Here is a 25,607-nt window from a genome sequence, read left to right as displayed (position 1 = left end):
TACCGGCGGCAGCGAGTCTATGCAGTTCAGTAGATACCGGAGCTCGTCGTTCGGGTAACGAGGAGCGGTCCATTAGGGAACATCAGTGATTTTAACTGCTAGACTCGATTTAGTAGCTGGCTGCTCCCCCATTTCACTCTCGCGTGGTCTGAGGTTGGGGGTTTGAATAAGCGACCCGGGTCACGTATTTACCCCGGATCTGACTCCCGAGTACCGAGGTGAAGGCCGATATACTTCACGGCTTAGAGGAGACCGAGTCAGTCAGTCCGGAGACGCGGGCAGTAGGATCTCGCTTTAGGGAGTTCGGTTCCTTTCCCCTTTCTGCTCCAGGAGCCGTTTCTAAGTAATTCCTGCTGAGGCATGTCGCCCACTTCAGCTGCAGCCCCGGCTCCTGCGTCGGTCTCCCTGTTTGACCTCAACGCGGATGCCCTGATCTTTCAGGGCCTGAGTCTGGTGAGCCACGTTCCCAGGGAGGCTCTGGCCCAGGCCCTGCACTGTCCAGGTATCCGGGAAGGTTTGGGGTGGACCCACAAGGAACATGACAGGACTATTTGGAGTACATTGCTTCTCCACGGAGCTTGTCTTTATTGGTATTCCCCAGCTCAGGAGCCCACTTTGGTTTCCCTTTCTGCTGGATAAAATTGATCCCTTCAGTTAATCTCGGGGTGGTTTCCAGCACAGGCCCCTGAATTGTCTCCAGACAAGTCTCTTGCCTTTACTTATATCTTTTCTCATTAACACCAATGCTTTACAAAAATATTTATGTATTTAGTTTTATATAATTTTGGTTCGTTTCTGTTTATGTGTTTTCTTGCGCCTCTCTTTAAATAAACTACACACTGTAATTGAAAATGTAAGCTAAAAAAACCGACATTTGGGGAGTGGTTTTTGCAGTTAAAAAGAATTCTAATCATACAAAAAGTTATTTTCTGCAGGATTTCTCTAAACTACTCCTCTGGTTCACTTAAGTGCAATGTTTGGTTTGTATTCATTTTATATATATTTTTTTCAGAAGCATATAACATTATATAAGGTGATTACCGTTCCATTTCTTTCATATTACTTAATTGTAAATTCTTTGAAGATAAGGACATGCCATCTCCTTTTGTAACCTCCTCTGCTTTGTACCATGGATTTGGACTCCTTTTCTACCTCCAGTTATCCGTCCCATATTTAGGTTCAGGTGAGACAGAGAGCCCAAAAAGAAAACTACTCCAGGGTCCTCCAGATATTTCGGAGAAGTTACATTGTTTAACCTGTGACCACACCTTGCAGAACCACCAGGAGCAGGTAAAGGGCTAGAGTGAGGGCTAGATGTTGGAAGTATAGGTATAATGGTGGGTGGGGAGAGGTACAGTTGTCTTAAAGAAGGTCTATGCTTTGACTAAGGAACTCAGTAAGTTTGTTACTCGTCATACTTTCTGGAACTCCATTCCTACTCTTGGCTACCACATTTTCATCTTCTGCCTCCCTCTTTTCTTCCTACCAGAGAGAACATTATAAGCTTGACTGGCATCGGTTTAACTTAAAGCAACGTCTTAAGGACAAGCCCCACCTCTCTGCCTTGGACTTCGAAAAGCAGAGCTCCACAGGTGACAACTGGTGGGAAACCTGAATGGGAGTATGACATGGGGTAGAGAAAGGCTAGTTCAGGAGTTTAGGGAAAGGTCAAAGTTGGGGTATCAAACTTGTGTATCATGTTGTCCACAGGAGATCTTTCCAGCATCTCAGGATCAGAAGACTCAGACTCAGCCAGTGAGGAGGATTTGCAGATAGTAGATGAGGAAAGGGCTAAATTTGAGAAGCCTAACCAACCACGAGGCTTCCACCCGCATCAGGTTCTTTTCCGAAACGCCCAGGGCCAGTTCCTCTCTGCCTACCGTTGTATCCTAGGCCCTCGCCAGGCAAGTGACAGCACAGGTTGTATGGTCAACCCTGGCCTTTTGTATGATCTCTCTAGATTTCCCCTTAGCCCAGTCTGTTTCTCACTTCTTCCCTTTCTTCCTGTCTTGGTATAGGCATCACACTTGACAGCCATAGTCTTGGGTTAAGCTGACCTGAATCTGGGAAGGATTAACAGTAGTGGAATTAAGTTTGGGAACAGACTGGTCTAGGTTTCAGTTGCGGTTCTACCACTTGTTCTTGGCTACCACTACAAGCCTCAAATTTTCTTATTTGTAAAATGGAGACAATCCTCAGGGTGACTGTATTAAATGAGATAGCGCTGGCATTTGGGAGTCTTTTCGGTATTGGTTTCTTGCTTTCCATGAATGCAACAGGTAGAATGTTTGTGCTTCTCCTCTTTCAACCAGGTGCCCCCAGAAGAGGCAGGACTTCTGCTACAGAACCTGCAAAGTGGAGGTCCCAGATACTGTGTGGTGCTCATGGCTGCAGCTGGGCACTTTGCTGGTGCCATTTTCCAAGGGTGAGAGGGTGCTACATAGGGTGAGGATGGAATGGATCCTGTTAGCCTGGGAGCATCAGCTGGTCTCTAGTACTGAATCTGTGCTGTCTACAGAAGAGAAGTGGTGGCACACAAAACTTTTCACCGCTACACTGTACGGGCCAAGCGGGGCACAGCCCAGGGGCTTCAGGATGCCCGGGGTGGGGCTTCTCGCTCTGCTGGAGCCAGCTTGAGGCGCTATAATGAAGCCACACTATGTAAGGTGAGTTAGGCCTCCCAGATCTGGCAGTCTTCTGATCCACACTTTTTTCTCTTTTCAATTTAACTCATTAAGTGTTGTAGTGGAGAGGTGTTTTACTTCCATATCTTTCCAATCTTCATTATTTCTGGGTAAACAAAGGTAGAAAAGGAATCCCCAGGGTCTTTAGTACTCATTCTTTCTCACTTTGTGTTATCTCCTATCTCTATGATCTGTGGGTTTTTGGGTTGGAAATTTTAAAATAGCACGTAGAGATGTGCAGGGCTGAGTTACTCTCTCTCCTCTAGGAGGTTCGTGACCTGTTGGCAGGGCCAGGCTGGGCTGAGGCGCTGGTGGAGGCTGGGACCATTCTGCTGCGTGCCCCCCGCTCTGGCCGATCCTTGTTCTTTGGAGGCCGTGGGGCACCCCTGCAACGGGGGGACCCCCGACTTTGGGATATCCCCCTCGCCACCCGCAGACCCACCTTCCGAGAGCTACAGCGTGTGCTCCATAAGCTGACTACTTTGCATGTCCATGGTGAGCCTTTGATACAGATCCCCAGATCCCTAGGTTCCTTAGACCTTGCTGTACTCCCAGCCTCAGGTTCTCACGTGTGCATCCAAAGATTTTCCAGGTCCTGAACCGCAGCGCAACCACATCTTCGCTGAGAAGCCTGGGCTGGCTTCTCAGCTACACTTGAGAGTGATCTTTTGTTTGTGGCAGGAGAAGACCCCCGGGAGGCAGTCAGATCAGACTCACCTCAAACACACTGGAAGACAATGAAAGTGGAGAGGAAGGAGGCTATCGAAGAAGAAAGAAGAAAGGTCCCCAGTGATGAAAATGAGGAACTTGGGCAGAATGCACAGTCTCCCAAACAGGGTTTGAGCAACATTTGGCAACTGTCAAATCCCTATATGGGTGTCTATCCTGGAAACGCAGTGGCAGATTTGCTACCCAGATAACTTACCCATGTCCCTATTTACAGATGGGCCCTTCTACCCCAACATACGTATTTACAACCATACCAGTGTCTGCTTATAAAATGGGATATGTCATAACAATTACTGAGACATGCTCAGTGATTGTCTTTCCCATATCTTACCTCTTTTGTTCACTGATGTATCCCCAGGACTTAGAACAATCTTGACACAGAATAGATGCTTGAGTATTCACGTTGCATGAATCTGTTGTATTTGTTTGTCTTACTCCATGCTGTGGTTTTGGGCTGAGCTGCTTTCCTGGCTGCAGATCCTTGGCCTGCATGGCTGTAACTGCTCCCAGCCTTTCCTTTATTGCATGCCACCCTAGGGTGAGAGTTCAGGGACTTCTGTCCCTGAATATCTCCTTCTGGGCCTGTCCTCATCTGGGCTGAGAGCCTTATTTCTGCCTGTGATACTGATAGATTCAGCTCTCGATGTGCTACTTTATCTTAGGTGACAAAATAAAAACACTTAATTTTAGGATCTAGATTATCTTTTTATATACATTCTTATGCATCTGGGGCAACCCACATCCTTCCACCCTCTGCTTATCCTTTAGATGGGGCTAACGTCATATTTTTCCCTAGGTTCAGGGTCGGAGGGAGAGGACAGCTTCCAGGTTGAGTTGGAGCTGGTGGAGATGACACTGGGGACTCTGGCTCTTCGTGAGTTTGAGGTATTGCCCAAGCGGAGTAGGAAGAAAAGGAGTAAGAAGCAGAGAAGCCGGGACCTGGAGGCTGGGGCACACAGGACTCTACCCCAGCAACCCCAAGAAGATGAGGCTCTCACAGAGGCAGCCCTGGCAGATACAACCCCCATGGGGCCTTCGCTGGATGAGGCCATGGCCACTGGTCAGCCAGAGCTCTGGGGTGTGCTTCTGGCTGCTTGCCGAGCCGGAGATGTTGGGATGCTGAAGCTCCAGCTAGCTTCCAACCCTGCAGACCCTGGAGTTAGGTCTCTGCTCAGTGCCCCCTTGGGCTCTGGTGGCTTTACGCTCCTGCATGCAGCAGCTGCAGCTGGAAGAGGTTCAGTGGTTCGCCTGCTATTGGAGGCAGGTGCCGACCCTACTGTGCAGTAAGTAAGGGCCCCATCTTGAGCCATTTTGGGTCTGGAAGATGGTCTGGAGGCTAAAGTTGGCATTGGCTACTTGATAGTATTCCCTTGGTCTGGTTAGATGATGCTGAGAAAGACAGGAGGCAGGTTGAACTCATCTTGGGGGGTTTCACACCCAGGGACTTCCGGGCCCAGCCACCGTATACCGTTGCAGTTGACAAATCAACACGTAATGAGTTCCGAAGGTTCATGGAGAAGAATCTGGATGCCTATGATTACAACAAGGCTCAGGTCAGCTGGAAAAGGAAGGAGAAGCAGTGTGGGAAGGCATCACAGATCCTGGCTAGATCTGTTCGATTACAGTTTTACCAAGGCCAGCTTGAATGGGTCTTACCTAATACCTTTCCTGAAATCCTCTAGGTGCCAGGCCCACTGACACCAGAGATGGAGGCACGGCAGGCCACACGGAAAAGGGAGCAGAAGGCAGCCCGGCGGCTACGGGAGGAACAGCAGCGGAAGCAACAGGAGCAGGAGAAGCAGGAGCAAGAAGAGCAGCAGAGATTTGCTGCCCTCAGTGACCGAGAGAAGGTGAAGCTGGAGGTTCTCTCTTCCACAGCAAGACTTCCTTAGAGGTCTAATCCATTCCTCATTAAGCAGCTGCCACTTCTTTGGTACCTCATCTGTGACTAGGGCCTTGTCCTTAACACAACTTCTCTTTTCTTCAGAGAGCTCTTGCTGCAGAGCGCCGACTAGCTGCCCAGCTGGGAGCCCCTGCACCTCAGATCCCTGACCCTGTGATCATCAATGTCCGGTATGGGGGGGTACGTGTGAATGGGTGGAATATTATGTTGTAGGGACCATTTTGGGCAAGTGGAATGGGTGCCTACATGATATTCAGAAGGGTTGTTGAGGGGATTTGAGATGTTCTGGGAACTTTTGGAATGAAAACATAAATGGCAGGAAGGGTAGGGAAGGCTTGGATTGGAAAGATTTGGGGGTACCTGTCCATCCATTTTTTTTTCCTCTTCTTCAGACGCTGCTGGAGTTGTGGGACATCCCTCCAAGGCCTCATTCCCTTTCATTACCTTGACTTCTCTTTCTGCTCCACACGCTGCCTCCGGGATCATCGCTCTCGGGCTGGGAGGCCCTCTTCCTGATCTTTTATAGCTCCACCTGGGGCCAACTCTAGGCCCTGAAAGGGCACATTCACACCAGCTCTAGGTTTCGTCTTCCCCATGAGGCCAGACGATATTTGGAAGATTAGGGTGAGGGGCACTCAGGAACCAGGGCAAAGATAGGGCCACAGAGGTGTGTGGAGCTGGTACTGTCTCTGGAACTTTAATCAAAATAAAGTTTGGCAAAGAAACTGCACTTGTACTTCCGTCCAGGCCTTGTGGCCTTTGGTTTTGTATGGTCCCCATGGCCAGCACCAAGGGATCCTGACCACTCCATGTCCCAGGTACAAGGGTTACCTTTCTTTCAGTGCCCACTTAACTCCATTTGTTCACCAGCTGAGAAGGAATAGAGGTATGTCCTATACAAGGTGCTATTGAGGATAGGCTTGTCCAGAAATTGGATTTGGGGCCTAGGAGGCACATTTTCTAGCTCCAGCACTGTGATTTTGTTGAATGTTCCCCTAGGAAATAGCAGGGGTCTTGGCACATAGAGGGTCTGTTGTGGCCCCCGTTTTGTCCAGTACCGGCCCAAGTTAAACCCATTGATCCAGACTTGGCCCTAGGAAGTGGGGTGGGGAAAAGAAAGGGTCAGCTTGCAAGGAAGTAGAATCTCTCCCCCGCCCTTTTTGAGTTTCCAGTCAGAGGAGTAATTTCTGCTCCCCCTCCATCATTTTCCTCTTTACCATCATACCACTACCACCCCTCAATCACCACCATCAGCAATACCTTGGACCATCCAGGTAGATACAGAAATGTGTCCCCGACTGAGCCTAAAATTGGAAACGATGCAGAGTAGAAGGTGGGGCCAGAGGAAGTTGAAGGTTGTGATCTTTTCGGCAACTGGATAGGAAACCACCACTTTACAAGACTATCAATTTTCAGAGGGAATATGAGCCACTGGGTAAGGACTACGTGCCCCATAAGTGGTGGCTCTAACAGGCCCTGTGGGGAAGGCAAATGAAAATTAATCATCCACTAATCTCTGCGGCCAAACCAGATCCCTAACCAAGCCCTGGGATATAACCGGTAGCCATGTCAAGATCCCTGCAAGCCATTACTTCTCTGCCTGACTCCAAAGGACATAGCTCTGGTTATCTTGCATGAGGCCCCTGTCCTTCCAAGAGAGGATGGTCGATAAGGGTATTGGGGGTAGGAGTGGGCAAGGCTAGCTCACCTTGAAGTCACTGCTGTTAGACCCAAAACTGAGCCTCCCCATGTTTTCCACCAAGACATCCAGTTTGTCCCCCATTTTCCCCGTCAAAAATAATCTGTGTTTCATGTTTCGTTCCAAAACACCCTGAAACACCTGTGGATAAGAGAGGCTCTATGAGAAGAAGGGCTCAGCATCTAGCTCCTGGCTGTTACACAGGAAGCCTATTTGGAGGGCAAAGAGAATGTGAGCCCATCTATCAGTTACCCATCTGTTCTGGAACTCTACTCTTAGTCAAACTTTCTCCTCCCAGCTTCTCTCTGGACCCCTGCAAATGTAAGCAGGCAGGTGGAAAAAGATATCGGAACTTAAAGCTAAAGCACACTGGGGAGGGGAGGAAGTGAGCCTGGATTCAGGCTCTTACCCCATTCACCATCACGTAGGCACGGTCATGGAGTCCATCATTTGGCACCCAGAAGGATGTCGGCTCTGTAAAGGTATTGACCAGATGGGTCCGGTACAACACAAAGCCATGGTCCTGGATGTGGAAGAGCAAGTACTTAAGATGAACTGAGAAATAAGAAATGATACTGTGGGGAAGATGGGTAGCCAGAGGGAACCTTTGGCTATGGCTGTTGAAGAAAATTTCCAAACCTACCAGGTGTGCATTTATGCCCTACCTGCTTGACAGCCTCAAAGGTCATCGGCAAGATTGAACGGATGGGCCCTTGGGGGCATAGGAAGTCTAGGAATGCCAGCAAACTTCCATCCTATTAGAATAACAGAAAAGTATCAGAATAGAGGGACAGGACAGGATGGGATACTTAGAGAATAAAGGAGTAGAACTAGAGAAAAGATGAAGAGGAACTTACCAGGTGCAGAGTCAAAGGTCCAAGCATCATCTTGGGGCTGGGGGGAGGTAAGGGTCCCAAGGGAATTTCCTGGAACTGAACCCAAATTCTCTCAAGAGCCATAGGTAAGCCATAGGAACAACCCCTATTCCAAGGCCCTAGAGCAGGGAGCCTCATGTAGCTGGGGTCCAGACAAGGGCTCCGGGGGTCATAAAACCCTGTAATTTTGCACACAAGTGTATAGCTCTCCAAATAGTCACATGTCAGTGGGGAATGTTTCCCTGGGACACTCAGAGGGCTCTGTGGCTCAGGCAAGAACCACTGCTTTATGGGATCCCTCTACAAACAACTTGACCACTTCCTTTCCCCAAATTAATAAAAGTCTTTGAAGCTTGATGAAGTGATAGTGCACCTTGCTGATGACATTCCGAAGAGCAAAAAGCTTAGGTGTGGGGTCTCCTGCTTCAGAGAGGGGTGCATCGTAGTCATAGCTGGTAGTAATTGGAAGGAAGTACCCTTTCTCATCAGCACCTGGGGTTGAACCAATTTAATTAATTAACTTAAATATTTCAGATGATAGGCAATAAGCAAAGAAAGGGTTTGATGCAGTGAATTTTGCCATCAGAGGTAGCAGCAGTGGCCATACCTAGTTTCTAGACATCCTGAACGATCCAGCCCTCAGGTTCTAATTCCTTGCTACCTCCCTGCTTTTCTGCCCCAGGGACCATCTGGACTCACCATTCCAGTATCCAAAGTTGGTACCTCCATGGAACATGTACCTGATGTGGGGGAGGGTACAGGGAAAGGTAAAAGCTGACCCATTAAGTCTTAACATCCATCCCCAACTCCCCGAACAGATTCATGTTGGCCTCAGTGCCTCCAAGTTACATGTTCACACTGGCTCCCAACTTCAGCATGTTCTCTAGTCCCTTGGTTACAGCTGGAATGGACCGTGTGGAATGATTCTGGCCCCAGTAATCCAGCCAGCCTGTGTAGTACTCAGAGTTTACCTAGAGTGTGAAGTGAAAGGAAAATGGGGTGAGCAAGATGGGAACCAAGCTCGACTTTTTCCCATCCCTGACTCTTGCTTTGATTCCCCTCCCTCTGGCCCCTCACCAATGGCCCATGGGGTTCATACTTCCGAAGCTGGTTAAAGATTTTGGTCATGTTGTCGGCTGCAGAAAGGAGGCAGAGGTGAAAGATAAACATTATAGAAGAGGTGCCCCTTCCCCTGACCATATTCCTACCCCTTGCTTAGGAGACCTGGGCCAAAATCTACAGTGGTATAGAGTCCCTGGAGGGTGCCACATTTGAGTCCTTCAGGCCCATCAGTGGTAAAGAGCAAGATCTTGTCTCCCAGTATTGTACGGAAGAGCCCAGCCAGGTGCCTCATGTAGCTGAAATCACAGGCCTTATAACTACCATATTCATTCTCCACCTGCCAGGAAGAAGGGAAAAAGGAGTTCAGTGAGGAGGTTAAGGACCTCCTACACCCCCTTTTCCTTGCCCAGTCAACTTTTCACTTGTACCTGAATGCTAATGATGTTGCCCCCATTGTGGTACAGCCATGGATATATCTTGGGCAGCAAGACATGAAACCAGGAGTCCACTGCAGCAAGGAAGTCTAAAGGAAGAAGCCGCGCTCTCTGAGCCCACAGTGCTCTGCTCATTAGGGGCTACCACAACCTCTGCACACACATACACAAACACACCAACCAGCGTCAATACTAGCAACTTCCATGCTGACTATACCTGGGGCTGCAGTCTCCATCTGACTTACCTGAACCAAATCCATTGCCGCTGAGTCGATTCCGACTCACAGTGACCCTACAAGACAGAGTAGAACTGCCCTATATGGTTTCCGAGGAGCAGCCAGTGGATTTGAACTGCTGACCTTTTGATTAGCAGCCGAGCTCTTAACCACTGTGCCACCAGGGCTCCTCCATCCCACTTGCTGTTGTTAGGTGCCGTCAAGTCATTCCTGACTCATAGCAACCCTATGTACAACAGAACGAAGCACTGTCTAGAACTGCGCCATCCTCACAATCGTTGTTATGCTTGAGCCCATTGTTGCAGCCACTATATCAATCCATCTAGTTGAGGGTCTTTTTCTTTTTTCTTGACCCTCTACTTTACCAAGCATGATGTCCTTCTCCAGGGACTTGTCCCTCCTGATAACATGCCCAAAGTATGTGAGATGAAGTCTTGCCACCCTTGCTTCTAAGGAGCATTTTGGCTGTACTTCTTCTAAGACAGATGTGTTTGTTCTTCTGGCAGTCCATGGTACACTCAATATTCTTTGCCAACACCATAATTCAAAGGCATCAATTTTTCTTTGGTCTTCGTTTTTCACTGTCCAGCTTTCACACGCAATATGAGGTGACTGAAAAGGCCATGGCTTGGGTTAGGTGCACCTTAGTCCTTAAAGTGACATCTTTGCTTTTTAACACTTTAAAGAGGTCTTCTGCAGCAGGTTTGCCAAATGCAATGCGTCGTTTGATTTCTTGACTGCTGGCTTCCATGGGTGTTGATTGTGGGTCCAAGTAAAATGAAATCCTTGACAACTTCATTCTTCTCTCCGTTTATCCCACTTATACATAACTAAATCTGGGAAGCACTGACTGACTCTTGTCAGAAGAAACTCAACCCTAAGCACTCATATATTTGCATATCAATGGAATTTCAACATAGGAGACCTTAAAGCAGTGTTTCTTACACATTTGTTTTTTTCCTGTAATAAAAATGTTAAATACATCTTAAACCTTATAGAGCTATTATTATGTAATCAGCTTATGCCTCAAATTGCTATAAAGTGGCCTGTGAATTCACAGAAATGTGTAATGTGTAACCTGTACCCTAATGCACTGTCCGGTCGATTTTAGCCATCAATTGAAAGATCCCTGGTTTACATTAGGTAAAAAAGGTAGCATGCCTTAAATTCTCAACTCCTACTTGTGACTTCTGTGATTCACTCTCAGGTCTTCATGCATGTTATTACTTCTGACTGACATTTTTTTTGTCCCCACTTCCTTCACTTGGCCAATTGCAACTCATGCTTAAATTATAGCTCGCTTCCTCAAGAAAACCTTCTCTGATACCTGAGCCAATTGTTGTTTGCCTTTTTCTATTGAATCTTCTGTCTCAACTCACCTGGATCTGAGGTTCTCAGATGAATTTTAGGTTTTCGAAGCAACCAGGATGGGAGACCCCCCTGAGAGAAACATAAACACAAGGAAGAGTGTAGGTTTTGTTGTTTTGGGGTGGAGTGGGGGAGGTAGGAAGGGAGGAAGTTCAGTGCAGTGTTGGAAGTGGCCCTACAGTATGGGCAGAAGGGAGTTGTCTAGGAATCATACAAGGGTGGCTTTGGTTCTTCTATCCCTTCTCCAACTAACTCACCATCTCCCACTCTGCACAAATATAAGGTCCTGGTCTCAGTATGACCAACAAGTTCGCCTTATTTGCCTCATTCAGAAACGCAGTGAGGTCCCGGCTGCCATTAAAGTTATAGACCCCAGGCTCTGGCTCATGGTAGTTCCAAGGCACGTAACTGGAGGAAAGAAGAGGTTAACAGGGCCCAAAGTGGAGAGATACCAGTGAGGCCTAAGGGCTCAGGCTCTGCAGGAAATCTCCAGGAAGCAGTTGGAAAAATGTCCTGGCCCACCCTTTCCCACCCTTGGCCTGGGAGCCCTGGTGCTCCAACCCCTCTCCATCCTGTGCCAGTCTTTCTGCCCCAAGCTTCCTCCTAAGGGGGTGGTACGAAGGGTAAGCCCCGCCTCTCCACGGCTCTCTGAGCACTTCTTACAACTGTATGGCGTTAAGGCCGCTCATTCGCATTTTGAAAAGCCGGTCTGCCCAAAGCACCCGCGGTACCCGGAAGTAGTGCAGGCTGCCAGATACATAGCGGAACGGAACCCCGTCCAGGAGGAACCGGTTATGATCCCGATCCACTACGAAAGACCGAGTGTCTGCCTGCAAATTAAAGTAGAGACGCTGCTCAGCAGAGGTCTGCAGTGGGGATCAGCGTCTGCCGAGAGCGGAGAATATGTAAATAGCCCCGCCAGTTATTATTTTTACTTTCCCTACATCCGCCGAATCTGATCCGGCCTCATCGAACCCGGCAGGCCGGCTCAACCCTCTTATCTTACCTGGGGCAGCAGCAGCGTCAGGAACGGCAGCAGCAGAGAGAGAAGGCAGGGCGGCATCTTGGGAGCCACGGCGCTTGCAGGGCTCCTAGTTTTGAGACTGAGGTCCAACCGTCACGTGGGATTCCTGGGAGGGAACCTCAGTGAGCAAGGGGGCGGAGACCACCCCAAGTTGCCAGAAGATTACCCTGGACTTTTGTCTCCAGCCTGCAGCCACCTGCCACTCTACTAGATTGTAAAATCCTCTATATCTTGCTACTCAAAGTGCAATCCATCGGACCAGCTTCGTCAGCATAACCTGGGAGCTAGTTAGAAATACAGAATCTCAGGTCCTTTCTCAGACCTATGGAACCAGAATTTGTATTTTAACAACATCCTCAGGAGACCCTAAACACATTCAAGACTGAGAATCACAGCTCTACTAGAATAACTCCCTAAAGGCAAGCAGTGCCTGGTCCATCTTAAATCCTTCAGAGTGGACACACAGCAGGTTAAATATAGACGAATGAATGTCAGAACCAGGGGCTAACGCCTGTTCAGAACTAAGGGAAACCTCAGACAATCTTCCCCATGATCGGGGTATGAAAACGGAGAACCAGGTTACAAAAGGGATGTTTCTCCTGGAAAGCCCTGTTTGAGAAGAAGGGTCCATCCTGGCCATTCATTCCATCTTATCCCCATCCCACTCTCCCAGTTCATCCCTGCCTGCCTGAGCAAGAGATTTTAAGAATAACTGCTTGGTGCCAAGATTTGGGAATTTGTCAGTCTCCATTCCTCCTGCCCTCACAGTCCCAAGCCTGGGATGTGAGGACCAGGGTAATTAGTAATAATTACCGTTATTGTTTTTTTTAACACTTACTGAAGGCTATGTGTTAGATATTATGCTAAGCACTTCATATCTCATTTAATCCTCAAAGAACTCTGAGGTAGATAATTATCATCCCCATTTTACAGATGAGGAAATTGAGGGACAGAAATATTAAGTAACCTGTTCATAGTTACACACTAGTTTAGTAGCACTGGGATTTGAACTCAGCAGTCTGGCTTCATGGTTCAGGCAGGTAACCATAGGCACCATACAACCTTTGGGACTACTGCCTGTATCCCAGATGTTCGCTGTGCAATGAGATAGAAAGGCTGAAGGATAAAGACTAGGGAAAGTGAGGCTCAGAGACGTTAAGTAACTTGCCCGAGGTCACACAGCTAGTAGGCTGTTCAGTTCGGATTTAGACCCTGGCAGTCTGGTTCACGAGTCTGATCTTAACCACTAAGCCTAGAGTGGTGGGATCCGGGCCAGAGCCCTGGAGGTTGTGTGGCTTCAGAGCTCACAGCTCCAGCAGTCCAGACCGCGAGCACCTGCTTCTCCCTGTGTCCCCGGGTTGTACAGTAGACGGCCGCTTTCTGGCCCCAGAGCGCGGGAGGTATGAGACCCCCTACCTCGGGCATTGGGAGATGGAGGTCCTGGGGGCCTAGGGCCGGGCCCGGTTTTGCTCCCCTTTGGCTCGAGTGCCTGCGTCTTGAAGGCCAGGTGGGACCCCTCGCCTGGGACCCGTCCTCCCCAGGCCTAGCCTGCCCCGGGCTTCGCAGCGCGGCGCCCCCACATCGTCCGGGTGCCCAGCGGTTGCTATGATACCGCGGGCCGTTATGCCGGCGCGGACTGATGATGTAACCACTGTTTCCGGCCGCTAGCGCGTCCCTGTCGCCCGAGCCAGGTCAGTGGGGGGCCGGGGCTGGGGGACCCTGGGCTCTGCGCGCGGTTGCCGAGGGTGGGTCCTAGAGGGGATGGGTCCTGGAAGGGGTGGGCCCCAGCCTTGCACCTCCCGCGAACTGCCCTGCCTTGCCTTTACGGCCCGACGGGCGTGGGAGCGGGGCCGCCCAAAGGTGGCCTGAGGTTGGCGGAAGCGGCGTGGTAGTTGTTACGTGGCCTGAGGCTTTAAGGCACCTGACCCCAGCTTTGTTGGAGCTGGTGTCGCCAGGTCCTCAGATCCAGGCCTCTGCTTTCCGCATTGGTACCTCAGGGGTCGTCGCGACTGTTCCTTTCTGTTCTTTACAGCATGCTCTGCTGGGCCCTCAGTGCATGGCCTGGAAGAGCCCACTCATCCTGAACGAATTCTTCTGCAGCCTCAGACCGTCTTTGAGGAGGATGACTGAGACACTATGGGCCATGCGCTGTGTGTCTGCTCTCGGGGAACTGTCGTCATTGACAATAAGCGCTACCTCTTCATACAGAAACTGGGGGAGGGGTGAGTGTTTGGAAATCACTGAGCGAGTTCCCAGATTATGGTGATTGAAGGACACCAATCCATACATGACAGGGGTATAAGGGTTTTAACTCTGTCCTCTAAGTCACCTAACGGGGCCTAGCTGCATGGTAGTCAAAAAGGTGAATTCTGCAGCCAGGCCTCCTAGATCTACCTTGTGTGACCTTGGTAAGCCATGGTTTTGTCATATGCTTGATGGAGATAATCATGTTTCGCTGATGGAGTTGTGAGGATTGAGATGATGTGTATAAGAGGGCAAGCCCAATGCCAGGTCCATAAACACTTGGTAAATGTTGGCTGTTATTCATTTAACATTTATTGAGCATCTGCCAAGTACAGAACTCTGTGTTACGATCGTAGTACCTCAGAAATGACTATGTCGCTGTTCTCGAGGAGCTCAAAGTATGATAGTCTTCAGATGGGTTTCTACTAGTTGGGAAATACAGCCTTCTTCCCCCAGGGAATTCTTCTGGGTGCAGGCATTGCGGGAGATGACCGTGGTCCTTCACTGACCCCTTTGGCCCACAGTGGGTTCAGCTATGTGGACCTAGTGGAGGGGTTACATGATGGACACTTCTACGCCCTGAAGCGAATTCTGTGTCACGAGCAGCAGGACCGGGAGGAGGCCCAGCGAGAAGCAGACATGCATCGGCTCTTCCATCACCCCAATATCCTCCACCTCGTGGCTTACTGTATGAGGGACCGGGGCTCGAAACATGAGGCCTGGCTGCTGCTACCCTTCTTCAAGGTCAGAAGGACTCTTGGATGTGGAGGGGGTTGCAATAGAGCCACTTACTAAGGGCTGTGTGGGCAGTCAAATGTGTAGGAAGCAGGGACCATGTCCTGGGTTTGGCCACTCAGATTTGGGGTTTAGAGGAACCCCAGTGGGACACATGGAGCTGCCATGAGTCAGAATCGACTCAACGACACTTGGTTTGGTTTTTCGATTTTAAGTGGGACTGTGGGATCTGAGGTGTGTGTGGTGAACAGGTTGATAGGCTTTGACAGAGCGAACAGAAGGCTCAGGAAAACTGGGGAAATTGTGTTGCAGAGAGGTACGCTGTGGAATGAGATAGAGAGACTGAAGGACAGAGGCAGCTTCTTGACTGAGGACCAAATCCTGCTGCTGCTGCTGGGTATCTGCAGAGGCCTTGAGGCCATTCATGCCAAGGGTTATGCCCACAGGTCAGTGGGAGGATCCCCTACTTACTGGGCAAAGAGGAAGAGCCTCACCAAAAGAAATGGGAAGTCTTTGCTCTCCTTTCAAGCAACAGCCCCCATGATTCTTTTGTTCCTTGGGATTTTGGCCTTACTGTCCAGGGATGCTCATGATTCACTCCCACTTCACTATAGAGACCTAAAGCCCACCAATATCTTGCTTGGAGATGAGGGGCAGCCTGTTTTAATGGACTTGGGTTCCATGAATCAAGCACGTATCCACGTGGAGGGTTCCCGCCAGGCCCTGGCCCTGCAGGTGAGTCTCCAGGTTTGTTTGTCCACCTGTTCCCCATCCTCAGTCCCTTCTGGGGCATGCCCCAATTTGGTCACATGACTGTGGCCTGTGACCCACTTTTGAGCTCTGGGGCCACTGTTCCAGGACTGGGCGGCCCAGCGATGCACCATCTCCTACCGGGCCCCGGAGCTCTTCTCCGTGCAGAGCCACTGTGTCATTGATGAGCAGACTGACGTCTGGGTGAGGAGCATATGGCTGGGAACCTGGGCAGGGGAGGATTGCTGCTCTGTACCCACTGTGCAGTAGAGGGTGGATCTGTGGTTTCTACTGCATGAGGCCCCAGGAACCATGGTATGTCCCCATCCTCCTTGGCTTCCTTCCTGGGACTGTCACAGATACTGTAGTCAACTGCTCAGGAAGTGGTATAATTCCTGCCCTTGAGCAGGGTGGGTACAGCTACATGTCAGGGCTAAAGACAGTGGCTAAGCAAGAGATACAGAGGCCTCCAGATAAGTGGCAGTTTCTGTGGGTCCTGATAGTGCCCTTTGACTGAGCAGCAAGGGATGGGTCTTACCTCCATCAGTTCCCTTCCAGAGAGTAACCCAGGTATGCTTAGTCCCTAGGCTGTGTGCTGTATGCCATGATGTTTGGGGAAGGCCCTTATGACATGGTGTTCCAGAAGGGTGACAGTGTGGCCCTTGCTGTGCAGAACCAGCTCAGCATTCCACAAAGCTCCAGGTAAGCAATAAAAGGGACACCAAGTGTTTCAGACACCTCCCTCTGGTGTTAGCTGCGCTGGGGCCTTAGCAAGCGGGGAATGGGTTGCCCTCCAGTCCTCCAGTCAGCCTGCCTTCCTCCCTCTACAGGCATTCTTCAGCATTGCGGCAGTTGGTGGCTTCCATGATGACTGTGGACCCCCAGCAGCGCCCTCTCATTCCTGTCCTTCTCAGTCAGGTGGAGGCACTGCAGCCCCTACCTCCTGGCCAGCACACTTCCCAAATCTGAAGAAACCAGTGGCCCTTTGAGAAAGTGGACCCTTGTGCCTTGGAAAGAGGCTCCTGTGCCTCACTGGAATCTCCATCCATTCTATCCAGGACTGTTGTCTTATAATTGGGGACAGGAGAGGCAGGGACAGTCATCTTAGTCCTGCATCTGTGCTTCTGCTCTTACCCCCAAAAGCAACAACTGGGCAAGTTGCCTGACTGAGTTGGGGGTGGTGGGTAGGGGAAAGGGAAACTGATCAGAATATGGTACATGACTCTGAGCAGGACTACTGAGCTCATATCATGGTCTGCCTCCAAACCTGGAGCAGGAGAATATATAAACAAAAGAATAAAGCAAAAGCCTGTTGGTGTAGTTCTTCATTTCATTGTTGCTAGAGTGAAAGGATGCAGGGGCCCCAAATTGTGGTTGTCATTTCCTGGGGAATAGCATGGGAAGGACTGGTATAGAGTCAGGAAAGGCGTGACTTCATCCTCCCATGCAAGGAGGCAGGTATCCTTCCTTTAGATCTAGCTGGTTGGCAGTGAGCTTGTCCTAGCCAAAAACTTAAAGCTGCACTGCCTTCAGCTGGCTTCTACCTGTGCCAAGAACTGGAACCAGGGCCCCCTAAAAGCACACTCAATTAGTTTTTTCATTCCTTCCCTGCCAGGGGTGGGTAGCTTGGCCAAAGCAGCCCAGGTGGTTTGCCAGGCAAGGCCTTCTGGGTGCAGACTCCCAAGGAAGCTTTGGGGCAGGTCTCCCAGCCTCCCTGTGGGGGCAAGGGGAGTGGAGGTGGCAGCCATTTTGGCACAGGTCTCTCCCTAATGGTCCCAGCTCACACACGGTTAATGATTAATGAGGCCAGGGTGGCTGGCAGTATCCAGCTGCCACTTCCTGCCTGCTCTGCTGAGTAAACAGGGGCCCTGCCTTGGTTGGGCTTGAAACCTGTTCCTCAGGTAAGGGCACTGCGTCCCTGACTCACCAGGGAGGGACAGGTGATTCAGGCCTCTCCTCCAGAGAGCGAAGCTTCCCCCTCCCAACCACACCCACCCCCACATGCCGACGTCAGCGTGGGGCCTGGGGTGCCTATTAGCAAAGTTGAAATTTTCCCCAGGGCCCAGGCAGGAGGCTCCCACCAGCTAGCATGGAGGCTGGGAGGCTGAGGCCAGAAAGAAAGCACAAACAGAGGGGAGATGACCTGACTTTTAATGGCACAGCCCCAAGCCCCAGCAAAGCAGCAGGACAAACTGTAAGCTATGCAAAGCTGCTGGGAGGTGCAGTGGCACAAACAACTCCAGGAGATCACACTTGTCCCTTCCCATCCCCCAAGCTTATGACTAGGCTTCATGCCCAGGAATTCTGGGCCAGGCCAGCCCAGCCCCACTCCCAAACCCTCAAAATGCAGTGGAGCCTGGGCCAAGCCTTGTTTCCAGAGCTGGTCCATGCAGAAGCAGCAGGAAGAACAGAGTAGCAGTCCAACTCTCAAATACAGAAACCACTGGACTTAAGGTCCTACTTGGAAAGAAAGTGAAGACTCAGTATCCTCCAATAGCTTGTGGCTGGACAGAGAGGCCCATAACTGGTCCTCATCTCCTCCCTATCCTGGGTGCCCCCAGGCCTTATATCAAAGTCCCTGGGGTCTGCTTCCTGGACCTGGAAGGGACGCCTTGGCAGCTCTCACCTTCAGCCATGGAAGGGAAAAGGGTCACGAGCAGCAAATAGGGTGGCAGCAGCAGCAGCACAAAGGGGAGGCAGCAAAAGCTTAAGCACTCACAGAGTGACAACAAACTGTGCAAGGAAGACTGTTTATTTCGAAAGGATTTTGCAATAAACATAGTGAATGGACTCCAGGAGCTGTTCTATTCTTCCCCCTCATCCTCGTCCTCATAGGAGTCGATGCCCACTTCCTCGTAATCCTTCTCCAGGGCAGCCATATCCTCTCGGGCCTCAGAGAACTCACCCTCTTCCATGCCCTCACCCACATACCAGTGCACGAATGCCCTCTTGGCATACATCAGGTCGAACTTGTGGTCCAGACGGGCCCAGGCCTCGGCGATGGCAGTCGTGTTGCTCAACATACACACGGCGCGCTGCACCTTGGCCAGGTCACCCCCGGGCACCACAGTGGGTGGCTGGTAGTTGATACCAACCTTGAAGCCTGTTGGACACCAGTCCACAAACTGAATACTGCGCTTGGTCTTGATGGCAGCGATGGCAGCATTGACATCCTTGGGCACCACGTCTCCACGGTACAACAGACAGCAGGCCATGTACTTGCCATGACGGGGGTCACACTTCACCATCTGGTTGGCAGGCTCAAAGCAGGCATTGGTGATCTCTGCCACCGACAGCTGCTCATGGTAGGCCTTCTCTGCAGAGATGACTGGTGCATAGGTGGCCAGGGGGAAGTGAATGCGAGGGTAGGGGACCAGGTTGGTCTGGAACTCTGTCAGGTCCACATTGAGGGCCCCATCAAAGCGTAGGGAAGCTGTGATGGAAGAGACAATTTGGCTGATGAGGCGGTTGAGGTTGGTGTAGGTTGGGCGCTCGATGTCCAGGTTGCGGCGGCAGATGTCATAGATGGCCTCGTTGTCCACCATGAAGGCACAGTCTGAGTGCTCCAGGGTGGTGTGGGTGGTCAGGATGGAGTTGTAGGGCTCGACCACAGCTGTGGACACCTGAGGGGCCGGGTAGATGGAGAACTCCAGCTTGGACTTCTTGCCATAGTCAACAGAGAGCCGCTCCATCAGCAGCGAGGTGAAGCCAGAGCCGGTACCCCCTCCAAAGCTGTGGAACACCAGGAAGCCCTGAAGTCCTGTGCATTGGTCAGACTGAAAGACAAGAATGAGAAAGAGCAATGTAGGTACCAGGGAGGGGTCTGAGGAACTCTTTGGGCTTCACAAAAGCCTAACATATTTCAAGAGTCAAGGCCAAGACTACTGAGCATCCCACAGCTGCAGTGTCATGCCCTAGGATATGCACAATTAAGAGCTGACCTCCTGAAATGGATCTGAAAACAGCGTTCCTGACCATTCACATAGTCTCAGAAGCTCCCTCCCTCCCAGATTCTTACCAGCTTGCGGATCCGGTCCAGCACCGGGTCGATGATCTCCTTGCCAATGGTATAGTGACCACGGGCATAGTTGTTAGCGGCATCTTCTTTCCCAGTGATGAGCTGCTCTGGATGGAAGAGCTGTCGGTATGGGCCATTTCGGATCTCATCTGGAAGGGCATAAACCACATGGTTAGGGCAACAACCACAAGGCTGTGCTCAGCAGAGACCTCCCTCCTGCAGCATGGTAGCTGTGGTCGGATGTATGAAAGAACTTGTCCTTCTGCCAGACTTGAGATAGCAGAGCGGGAGAGGAACCCAGACCTGCTGCCCAAGCCAGCCTGAGATCAGCTTGCCTTTTTCAGCTTCAAAGAGGGCTACGAAAGCCAGGTCTAGACACCCTCTTTTCAGAGAGAAGGTCAGAGCCACCCTCAAATTCCTCCACCCCCCCCCCCCCATTCCTGCCCCTCTTCCTCTCACCAATTACAGTGGGCTCCAAATCAACAAAAACTGCCCGGGGCACATGTTTTCCAGCGCCGGTTTCACAGAAGAAGGTAGTGAAGGAGTCATCCCCTCCACCAATGGTCTTGTCACTAGGCATCTGGCCATCAGGCTGAATCCCATGTTCTAGACAGTAGAGCTCCCAGCAGGCATTGCCCATCTGGACACCTGCCTGCCCCACATGGACTGAGATGCATTCACGCTGAGGGATAAAGAGGGGACACAACATAAATCCCACACCCACAATTCCTCACCTCATAAGCCTCCCTCCTACCAGCTAGGATGACTTAGTTGGCAAGAGTGGGGGCTTTGGGCTGGGCAATGGTCAGAAGAGGCTGGCAGCCTGTCCAGGCTCCCTCACCTTAAGTCTCCTGCACTGAAGGCACCCAGAAGGGCAGGCCAGCCCCTTTGCCTCCTTCTCAGTGGGGAACTTGTCAAGCAAGAGCTTTGGCTCTACATGACCCTGCCACATTCACAGGACACTCAGGGAGGACACAGAGGGCAAGGCATACATTGCAGTAACCGAGACATGAGACTTCTCAGCCTGATCCCTACTGCCCAAAACGCCAGCTTCGCAAGAGCCTGCAAAGGCGCAGAAGGTTCACCGGAGCTGAGTTTATAGCTAGGGGCCCCCCACCTGATTAATTCTTTCCTTTGAGGATGAACAACTCGAATTTCATACAGTCCTCTCCCCTCTTCTTTACTGTGGGCTGCAGAGGTGTCTTCAGCTTCCAGTTGGCATCAACTGACCATAATGGATATCCCCTTCCCCCACCTTTAAGTCCCATCTGGCTCTGGGGATCAACCCATCTGGCTCCTCTCCCCACCTCCATCCCCGCACTCTGGGCTTCTTCACCACCTTCATCCACCGCGTCAGCCCACACAGAAATAGCAACAATAAAACTAGTGGGCACAGAGGGCAGGGCGGGCAATAGGGGCTAGGGACACAGGGACACTCGTTGCCTTAGGCTCCATCCCTATCAGTCTGGTTAATCTCTGAAGCGCCAGAGCAGTACGTGATCCGCGCAGGGCCCGCGTAACCTCCCTTTCCAACCCCGAAATGGCGGGGTGACGGTTACCCAATACCCAGAAAAGGAAGCAGAACCTGCGGTAAGGCCCCAGAGGTAACCGACTTTGCCCCGGGGGGCGAGCTCCATCCTGCTCCCCGGCCCTGCATCTGCCCTCCCTCTAGATTCTTTCCAGTTACTTCCCAGACCTGGGGTTTAATTTCGGCCTCCGCTCCTGGGCTATAAATACCACCCCCCCCCCTCCACACACACACCCACAGACCTCTTTCCCCTCCCCCCGCCTGGCCCCGGCCGCGCTCTCGTTCAGCGCCAGCTGTCTCTGCCCGTCGGCGCACCGGGCTTCGGCTGGAGAGGCTAGCTCCCCTCCCGAAGCCGAAGCCCATTCCCGCCACCCCTCTAGGCTCAGAAGTGGGGTGCTGAGTCACTGGGGGGCACGGTAGATAGGGGGGATGCACACACAATCAGAGGAAAAGGGGGCGCGGAATCAAGTAATCTGACCTCCTTCCACCTACTTGGGCCAAGCACGTGTTCAGTCTGTTCCAGGAGCGGGGGTGGGAGAATGGGGTGCTGGGCAGCCAAGCGGGTCTTTCCCAGACCTTGCACGGGCCCGCGTGACTACCGGCAGGAAGGTTAGGGCACAAGTGCTTGGTGGGGCAGGGGCAGGTGGCCAGGAGGGCTCCTCTCTGTTAATGAAGAATGCCACCCTACCCGATTACCCATTCCCAGGTTCCGAAGGTGGACGCCACGGTTCCGCCAAAGTCACCAGGCAGGGGTTAGGGGGATGCAAAAATCCTCGCACTTTCTCGAGACCTGGAACGCCCGCTGGAAGGTCCCGGGAGCAGGGGGGTCCCCCGAAGGAGAGGGGAAACCGGGGACCCCCGCGCTGCCTGCAGGGCCGCACTCACCATGGTGAGTCCGGGCGGTGCGTCTCACGTAGAGTCGGGGTGACGGGTCTCGGTGAGAACTGCGTTAGCTGCAGTGCCGCACCGCTCTTATAGGCGGGGGCAGGGCCCGCGCGCTCGACCCGCCCGCCGGGGGCTGGGTGGCCCAGAGCCACGCCCCCTCCGAGGGGTGGGCGGCCGCGAGGGGTGAGGCCGGGCGGGATCCCTCCCCAGCTGCGTCGAGTCCCTCACCTGCAGGACTTGGGCTAGGAATAGACGCCGTGGCTTTAACCCTGCGCTTCCGGTTTTGAGCCAACACTCGGGGCCCCCGAGCTCCGTGGCAGGGACGCAGGGCGCGGTGCCAGGGCTCCTCTCGCCTGCACCCGCGTTATGGGGGCGCCGGTCGCCCAGGTGTGCAGACTTAGGCCGGATGGCGTCAAGGCCGTCCTCCCGACGTGGCTGCAGCCGTCCTTCGTCCAAACCTTCCCCGCCCCGCCTCCGGGGCAGCTCGGGCAAGCTGCCCAGCTCCGGCCCGGCCCTGGGAGCCCCCTTCCAGCGTCACGCCGCCTGCTGGTCCCCAGCCGGTACCCCTGGCCTTCGCTGACGCCTGTGAGCTGTCGAGGCCTGGGAGCTGCACAGCCTGAGCCCCATGGTGCTGGTCCCTTAGTCTCTCCGGCAGAGCCGAGCCCCTCCCCCGCCTACCTGCCAGGGCTGACCCCGGGAATCTGAGCGGGTCGCCGGCCTCCCGCCCCGTCAGGGGCCGTCATCAACGCCGTCACTATTAGTTAGCTAAGGCCATCGCTGCCTGCCCACCTTCCTGCCGCCAGAGCGCAGAACCTGGAACCCTCAGGACCTGGATTCGCATCCACACTGCCCTGTGGGGCCTTGGGCAGATGACACCTCACTGCATCCTTGGCATCTACATTGATAAATAGAAGAAAATCATTCTGCCCTGGAGGCATTGTTGTGAGGTATCAGAAGGCTCGGTGACTCTGAAGAGGGAAAAAGAAAATGGAGATTCTGGTGTCATGGCTGATTTTTACTTTCCCATCCTCTTCTGTCTCTACGTCGCTGACATGACCTGAGCCAGCAGCTTAACGTCCTCATCGGTGAGACAGAAGCCATAACATCTTTCTACATTTCATTTCCGTTTCTTGCAAAAACAGACTTTTTCAAGCTATTTCTCCGTTCCCTTGGTTGCTTTACATTTTCTGTCTCCCTCCGCTGGGGAAATTGGCCAGGCAGCTCTTCCATGTGCTCCTCGTTGTTGTTGTTAGGTGCCATCGAGTCTGTTCCAACTCATAGGGACCCTGTGCACAACAGAGTGAGACACTGCCCGGTTCTGCAATTGTTGCTATGCTCACAGTTGTTGCTATGCTTGAGTCCCATTGTTGCAGCCATTATGTCAATCCATCTAGCTGAGGGTCTTCCTCTTTTTCGCTGACCCTCTATTGTTACCAAGCATGATGACCTTCTGCAGGGACTAATCCCTTCTGTTAACATGTACAAAGTATGTGAGACGTAGTCTCGCCATCCTTGCTTCTAAGGAGGATTCTTGTACTTCTTCCAAGACAGATTTGTTCATTCTTTTGGCAGCCCATGGTATAGTCAATATTCTTCGCCAACACCACAATTCAAAGGTGTCAATTCCTCTTCAGTCTTCCTTATTCATTGTCCAGCTTTTGCATGCATATGAAGTGATTGAAAACTCCGTGGCTTGGGTCGGGCTCATCTTAGTCCTCAAGGTGACATCTTTGCTTTTCAACACTTTAAAGAGGTCTTTTGCATCTGATTTTCCAATGCAATGCATCTTTTGATTTCTTGACTGCTGCTTCCATGACTGTTGATTGTGGATCCAAGTAAGATGAATCTTTTCTCCGTTTATCATGATGTTGCTTATTGGTCCAGTTGTGAGGATTTTTGTTTTCTTTATGTTGAGTTATAATCCATACTGAAAGCTGTGGTCTTTGACCTTCATCAGTAAGTGCTTCAATTCCTCTTCACTTTCAGCCAGCAAGGTGTGTCATCTGTGTAACACAGGTTATTAGTCTTTCTCCAATCCTGATGCCCCGTTCTTCTTCATATAGTCCAGCTTCTCGGATTATTTGTTCAGCATACAGATTGAATAGGTATGGTGAAAAGATACAACCCTGACGCACACTTCTCCTGACTTTAAACCACGTGCTCCTTGGCACTTCTTTAATAACTCTGTCTCCTGGGTTAGTCACCACTTGGGGAGGATTCACACCATCAAATGTCCCCTGGGCCAGTACAGTATAACACAATATGATACAATAACTAGTGGTGGCAACTTGCTATCAACAAAATAGCTGGAAAGGGATACAGTAAAATATGATGAGGTCTCTGTTCCCAATAAACTTGCCAATTGGTTGAGAGGACAAGACTCATTCATAAGAAGAAAACTGACAAGGCCCATTTGGGAAATAAGGTCATGGGTCTCTACAGAGGAAGGAGCCCTTGGTGACCACAGGACACATAGCCTCTTGCAGGTCTTCCTTGTGCCCCCTTATTCCCCCCATACCCCCACCTCTTGTTCCCCCTATACCCCCACCTCTAGCAGAATGAATGTAGTCACAGACCTGAGCTGTCTTAGACAAAACCCTAGATCTCTTTTACCTTCAGGTTCTTCATTTGTAAAACTGGAATAACAACTTTGGGTTGTGAGGGCCAGATGAATTTAGGGAGGTGTAAACTTTGTTGTTGTTCGGTGCCATCAAGTCAATTTTTGACATAAAGTGACAAAGTAGAACTGCCCATAGGGTTTTCTAGGCTGTAATCTTTACTGCTGCAGAATGCCCTTTCAGTTAGCAATCAAGTGCTTCACCATTGTGCACCCAGGGCTCCTCTCCTCTAAAGTAGACCTATTTAGTTAACTCAGCGCATTGTCATCAAGTCAGTTCCAACTCATAGCAACACTATAAAGTTTAGTGTAAACTTTAGGGAGGTATAAGTATACTGTGTCCCTGGGTGGTGCAAGCATTTAACGCACTCTGCTGCTAACCAAAAGGTTGGAGGTTCAAGTTCACCCAGAGACACCTCGGAAGAAAGGCCTGGAGATATACATCTGAAAAATCAGCCATTGAAAAACCCCATGGAGCATAGTCACCATGAGTTGGAACTACAGTAATGGCAACTGGTTTGGATTTTTTCTAAGTACACTGCAAAGCACTGGATAAGGGTCTTATTCATCTTTGTGTTCCCAGTTCCTAGTATGATGCTTAGTACATCGTAGGTCTTTGCTAAGTGTATGTCACATGAATAGTTTTACTACACGGTTGTTGTTGTTGGGCACCATCGAGTCAATTCTGACTCATAGCGACCCCATGCGACAGAGTAGAACTGCCCCATAGGATTTTCTTGGCTGTAATTCTTATGGAAGCAGATTGCCAGGTCTTTCTCCCACAGAGCCACTGTGAGGGTTCAAATCACCTACCTT

At 51.2% G+C, this 25,607-nt stretch overlaps 4 protein-coding genes across 9 annotated transcripts; 2 read left to right on the top strand and 2 right to left on the bottom strand.

Annotated features, from left to right (window-relative positions):
* The first annotated feature begins 360 nt into the window (after nucleotides 1-360).
* Nucleotides 361-6,041, top strand: ANKZF1 (ankyrin repeat and zinc finger peptidyl tRNA hydrolase 1). Of its 2 annotated transcripts, none has more exons than XR_002784281.2 (13): nucleotides 361-502; nucleotides 1,178-1,290; nucleotides 1,490-1,592; nucleotides 1,711-1,904; nucleotides 2,313-2,425; nucleotides 2,519-2,666; nucleotides 2,951-3,179; nucleotides 3,366-3,521; nucleotides 4,210-4,696; nucleotides 4,855-4,966; nucleotides 5,096-5,307; nucleotides 5,401-5,486; nucleotides 5,709-5,727. XR_002784281.2 is itself a non-coding variant. In XM_003406053.4 (13 exons), the coding sequence occupies exons 1-13, from the start codon at nucleotides 361-363 to the stop codon at nucleotides 5,830-5,832; spliced, it is 2,175 nt and encodes a 724-aa protein (XP_003406101.1). In that variant the 3' UTR covers nucleotides 5,833-6,041. The 2 variants fall into 2 exon arrangements, 1 of the variants encoding a protein (XP_003406101.1); XM_003406053.4 differs by having other exon boundaries at nucleotides 5,096-5,263; nucleotides 5,709-6,041.
* Nucleotides 6,042-6,098: 57 nt separating this feature from the next.
* On the bottom strand, nucleotides 6,099-13,548 carry GLB1L (galactosidase beta 1 like). Of its 2 annotated transcripts, XM_010601910.3 has the most exons (17): nucleotides 13,431-13,548; nucleotides 11,997-12,120; nucleotides 11,654-11,820; nucleotides 11,248-11,398; nucleotides 11,002-11,062; nucleotides 9,381-9,475; nucleotides 9,115-9,289; nucleotides 8,968-9,026; nucleotides 8,740-8,861; nucleotides 8,590-8,630; nucleotides 8,264-8,382; nucleotides 7,873-7,947; nucleotides 7,681-7,770; nucleotides 7,425-7,538; nucleotides 7,025-7,156; nucleotides 6,577-6,792; nucleotides 6,099-6,409 (listed from the first exon to the last, which is right to left on the bottom strand). In XM_010601910.3, the coding sequence occupies exons 2-17, from the start codon at nucleotides 12,051-12,053 to the stop codon at nucleotides 6,155-6,157; spliced, it is 1,929 nt and encodes a 642-aa protein (XP_010600212.1). In that variant the 5' UTR covers nucleotides 12,054-12,120; nucleotides 13,431-13,548; the 3' UTR covers nucleotides 6,099-6,154. The 2 variants fall into 2 exon arrangements, with proteins under 2 accessions (XP_010600212.1, XP_064142729.1); XM_064286659.1 differs by having other exon boundaries at nucleotides 11,997-13,532.
* Nucleotides 13,549-13,594: 46 nt separating this feature from the next.
* STK16 (serine/threonine kinase 16) lies at nucleotides 13,595-18,422 on the top strand. Of its 3 annotated transcripts, none has more exons than XM_003406052.4 (8): nucleotides 13,595-13,705; nucleotides 14,047-14,236; nucleotides 14,783-15,002; nucleotides 15,306-15,439; nucleotides 15,608-15,728; nucleotides 15,852-15,947; nucleotides 16,324-16,445; nucleotides 16,574-18,422. In XM_003406052.4, exons 2-8 carry the CDS (start codon nucleotides 14,151-14,153, stop codon nucleotides 16,710-16,712), a joined length of 918 nt encoding a protein of 305 aa, XP_003406100.1. In that variant the 5' UTR covers nucleotides 13,595-13,705; nucleotides 14,047-14,150; the 3' UTR covers nucleotides 16,713-18,422. The 3 variants fall into 3 exon arrangements, with proteins under 3 accessions (XP_003406100.1, XP_064142731.1, XP_064142730.1); XM_064286660.1 differs by lacking the exon at nucleotides 13,595-13,705 and adding an exon at nucleotides 13,742-13,759; XM_064286661.1 differs by lacking the exon at nucleotides 15,852-15,947.
* Nucleotides 18,423-22,267, bottom strand: LOC100672207 (tubulin alpha-4A chain). 2 transcript variants are annotated; one of them, XM_010601880.3, is made up of 4 exons: nucleotides 22,175-22,267; nucleotides 20,221-20,443; nucleotides 19,762-19,910; nucleotides 18,423-19,519 (listed from the first exon to the last, which is right to left on the bottom strand). In XM_010601880.3, the coding sequence occupies exons 1-4, from the start codon at nucleotides 22,175-22,177 to the stop codon at nucleotides 18,548-18,550; spliced, it is 1,347 nt and encodes a 448-aa protein (XP_010600182.1). In that variant the 5' UTR covers nucleotides 22,178-22,267; the 3' UTR covers nucleotides 18,423-18,547. The 2 variants fall into 2 exon arrangements, with proteins under 2 accessions (XP_010600182.1, XP_023397082.1); XM_023541314.2 differs by lacking the exon at nucleotides 22,175-22,267 and having other exon boundaries at nucleotides 20,221-21,499.
* Between the last annotated feature and the right edge of the window lie 3,340 nt (nucleotides 22,268-25,607).

The sequence above is a fragment of the Loxodonta africana genome, chromosome 6 (genome assembly GCF_030014295.1).
Source record: "Loxodonta africana isolate mLoxAfr1 chromosome 6, mLoxAfr1.hap2, whole genome shotgun sequence".
In the NCBI taxonomy this organism is placed as follows: Eukaryota; Metazoa; Chordata; class Mammalia; order Proboscidea; family Elephantidae; genus Loxodonta; species Loxodonta africana.
Note: the sequence above shows the minus strand (reverse complement) of the source record. Positions and strands in the feature narration are given on the sequence as shown.

Excerpts from the sequence above, each read along its gene's own strand:
- ANKZF1 (XM_003406053.4), top strand. The coding sequence starts at position 361 with ATGTCGCCCACTTCAGCTGCAGCCCCGGCTCCTGCGTCGGTCTCCCTG. Across the intron at positions 1,291-1,489 it reads TGCAGAACCACCAGGAGCAG|AGAGAACATTATAAGCTTGA; the intron begins GTAAAGGGCTAG and ends TCTTCCTACCAG. Across the intron at positions 1,905-2,312 it reads GTATCCTAGGCCCTCGCCAG|GTGCCCCCAGAAGAGGCAGG; the intron begins GCAAGTGACAGC and ends TCTTTCAACCAG.
- GLB1L (XM_010601910.3), bottom strand. The coding sequence starts at position 12,053 with ATGCCGCCCTGCCTTCTCTCTCTGCTGCTGCCGTTCCTGACGCTGCTG. Across the intron at positions 7,948-8,263 it reads TTCGGAATGTCATCAGCAAG|TTCCAGGAAATTCCCTTGGG; the intron begins GTGCACTATCAC and ends ATTTGGGTTCAG. Across the intron at positions 7,157-7,424 it reads CCTACGTGATGGTGAATGGG|GTGTTTCAGGGTGTTTTGGA; the intron begins GTAAGAGCCTGA and ends TCTTATCCACAG.
- STK16 (XM_003406052.4), top strand. The coding sequence starts at position 14,151 with ATGGGCCATGCGCTGTGTGTCTGCTCTCGGGGAACTGTCGTCATTGAC. Across the intron at positions 15,003-15,305 it reads TGCTGCTACCCTTCTTCAAG|AGAGGTACGCTGTGGAATGA; the intron begins GTCAGAAGGACT and ends ATTGTGTTGCAG. Across the intron at positions 15,440-15,607 it reads GCCAAGGGTTATGCCCACAG|AGACCTAAAGCCCACCAATA; the intron begins GTCAGTGGGAGG and ends ACTTCACTATAG.
- LOC100672207 (XM_023541314.2), bottom strand. The coding sequence starts at position 20,470 with ATGTTGTGTCCCCTCTTTATCCCTCAGCGTGAATGCATCTCAGTCCAT. Across the intron at positions 19,911-20,220 it reads TTTGGAGCCCACTGTAATTG|ATGAGATCCGAAATGGCCCA; the intron begins GTGAGAGGAAGA and ends ATGCCCTTCCAG. Across the intron at positions 19,520-19,761 it reads TGGACCGGATCCGCAAGCTG|TCTGACCAATGCACAGGACT; the intron begins GTAAGAATCTGG and ends CTTGTCTTTCAG.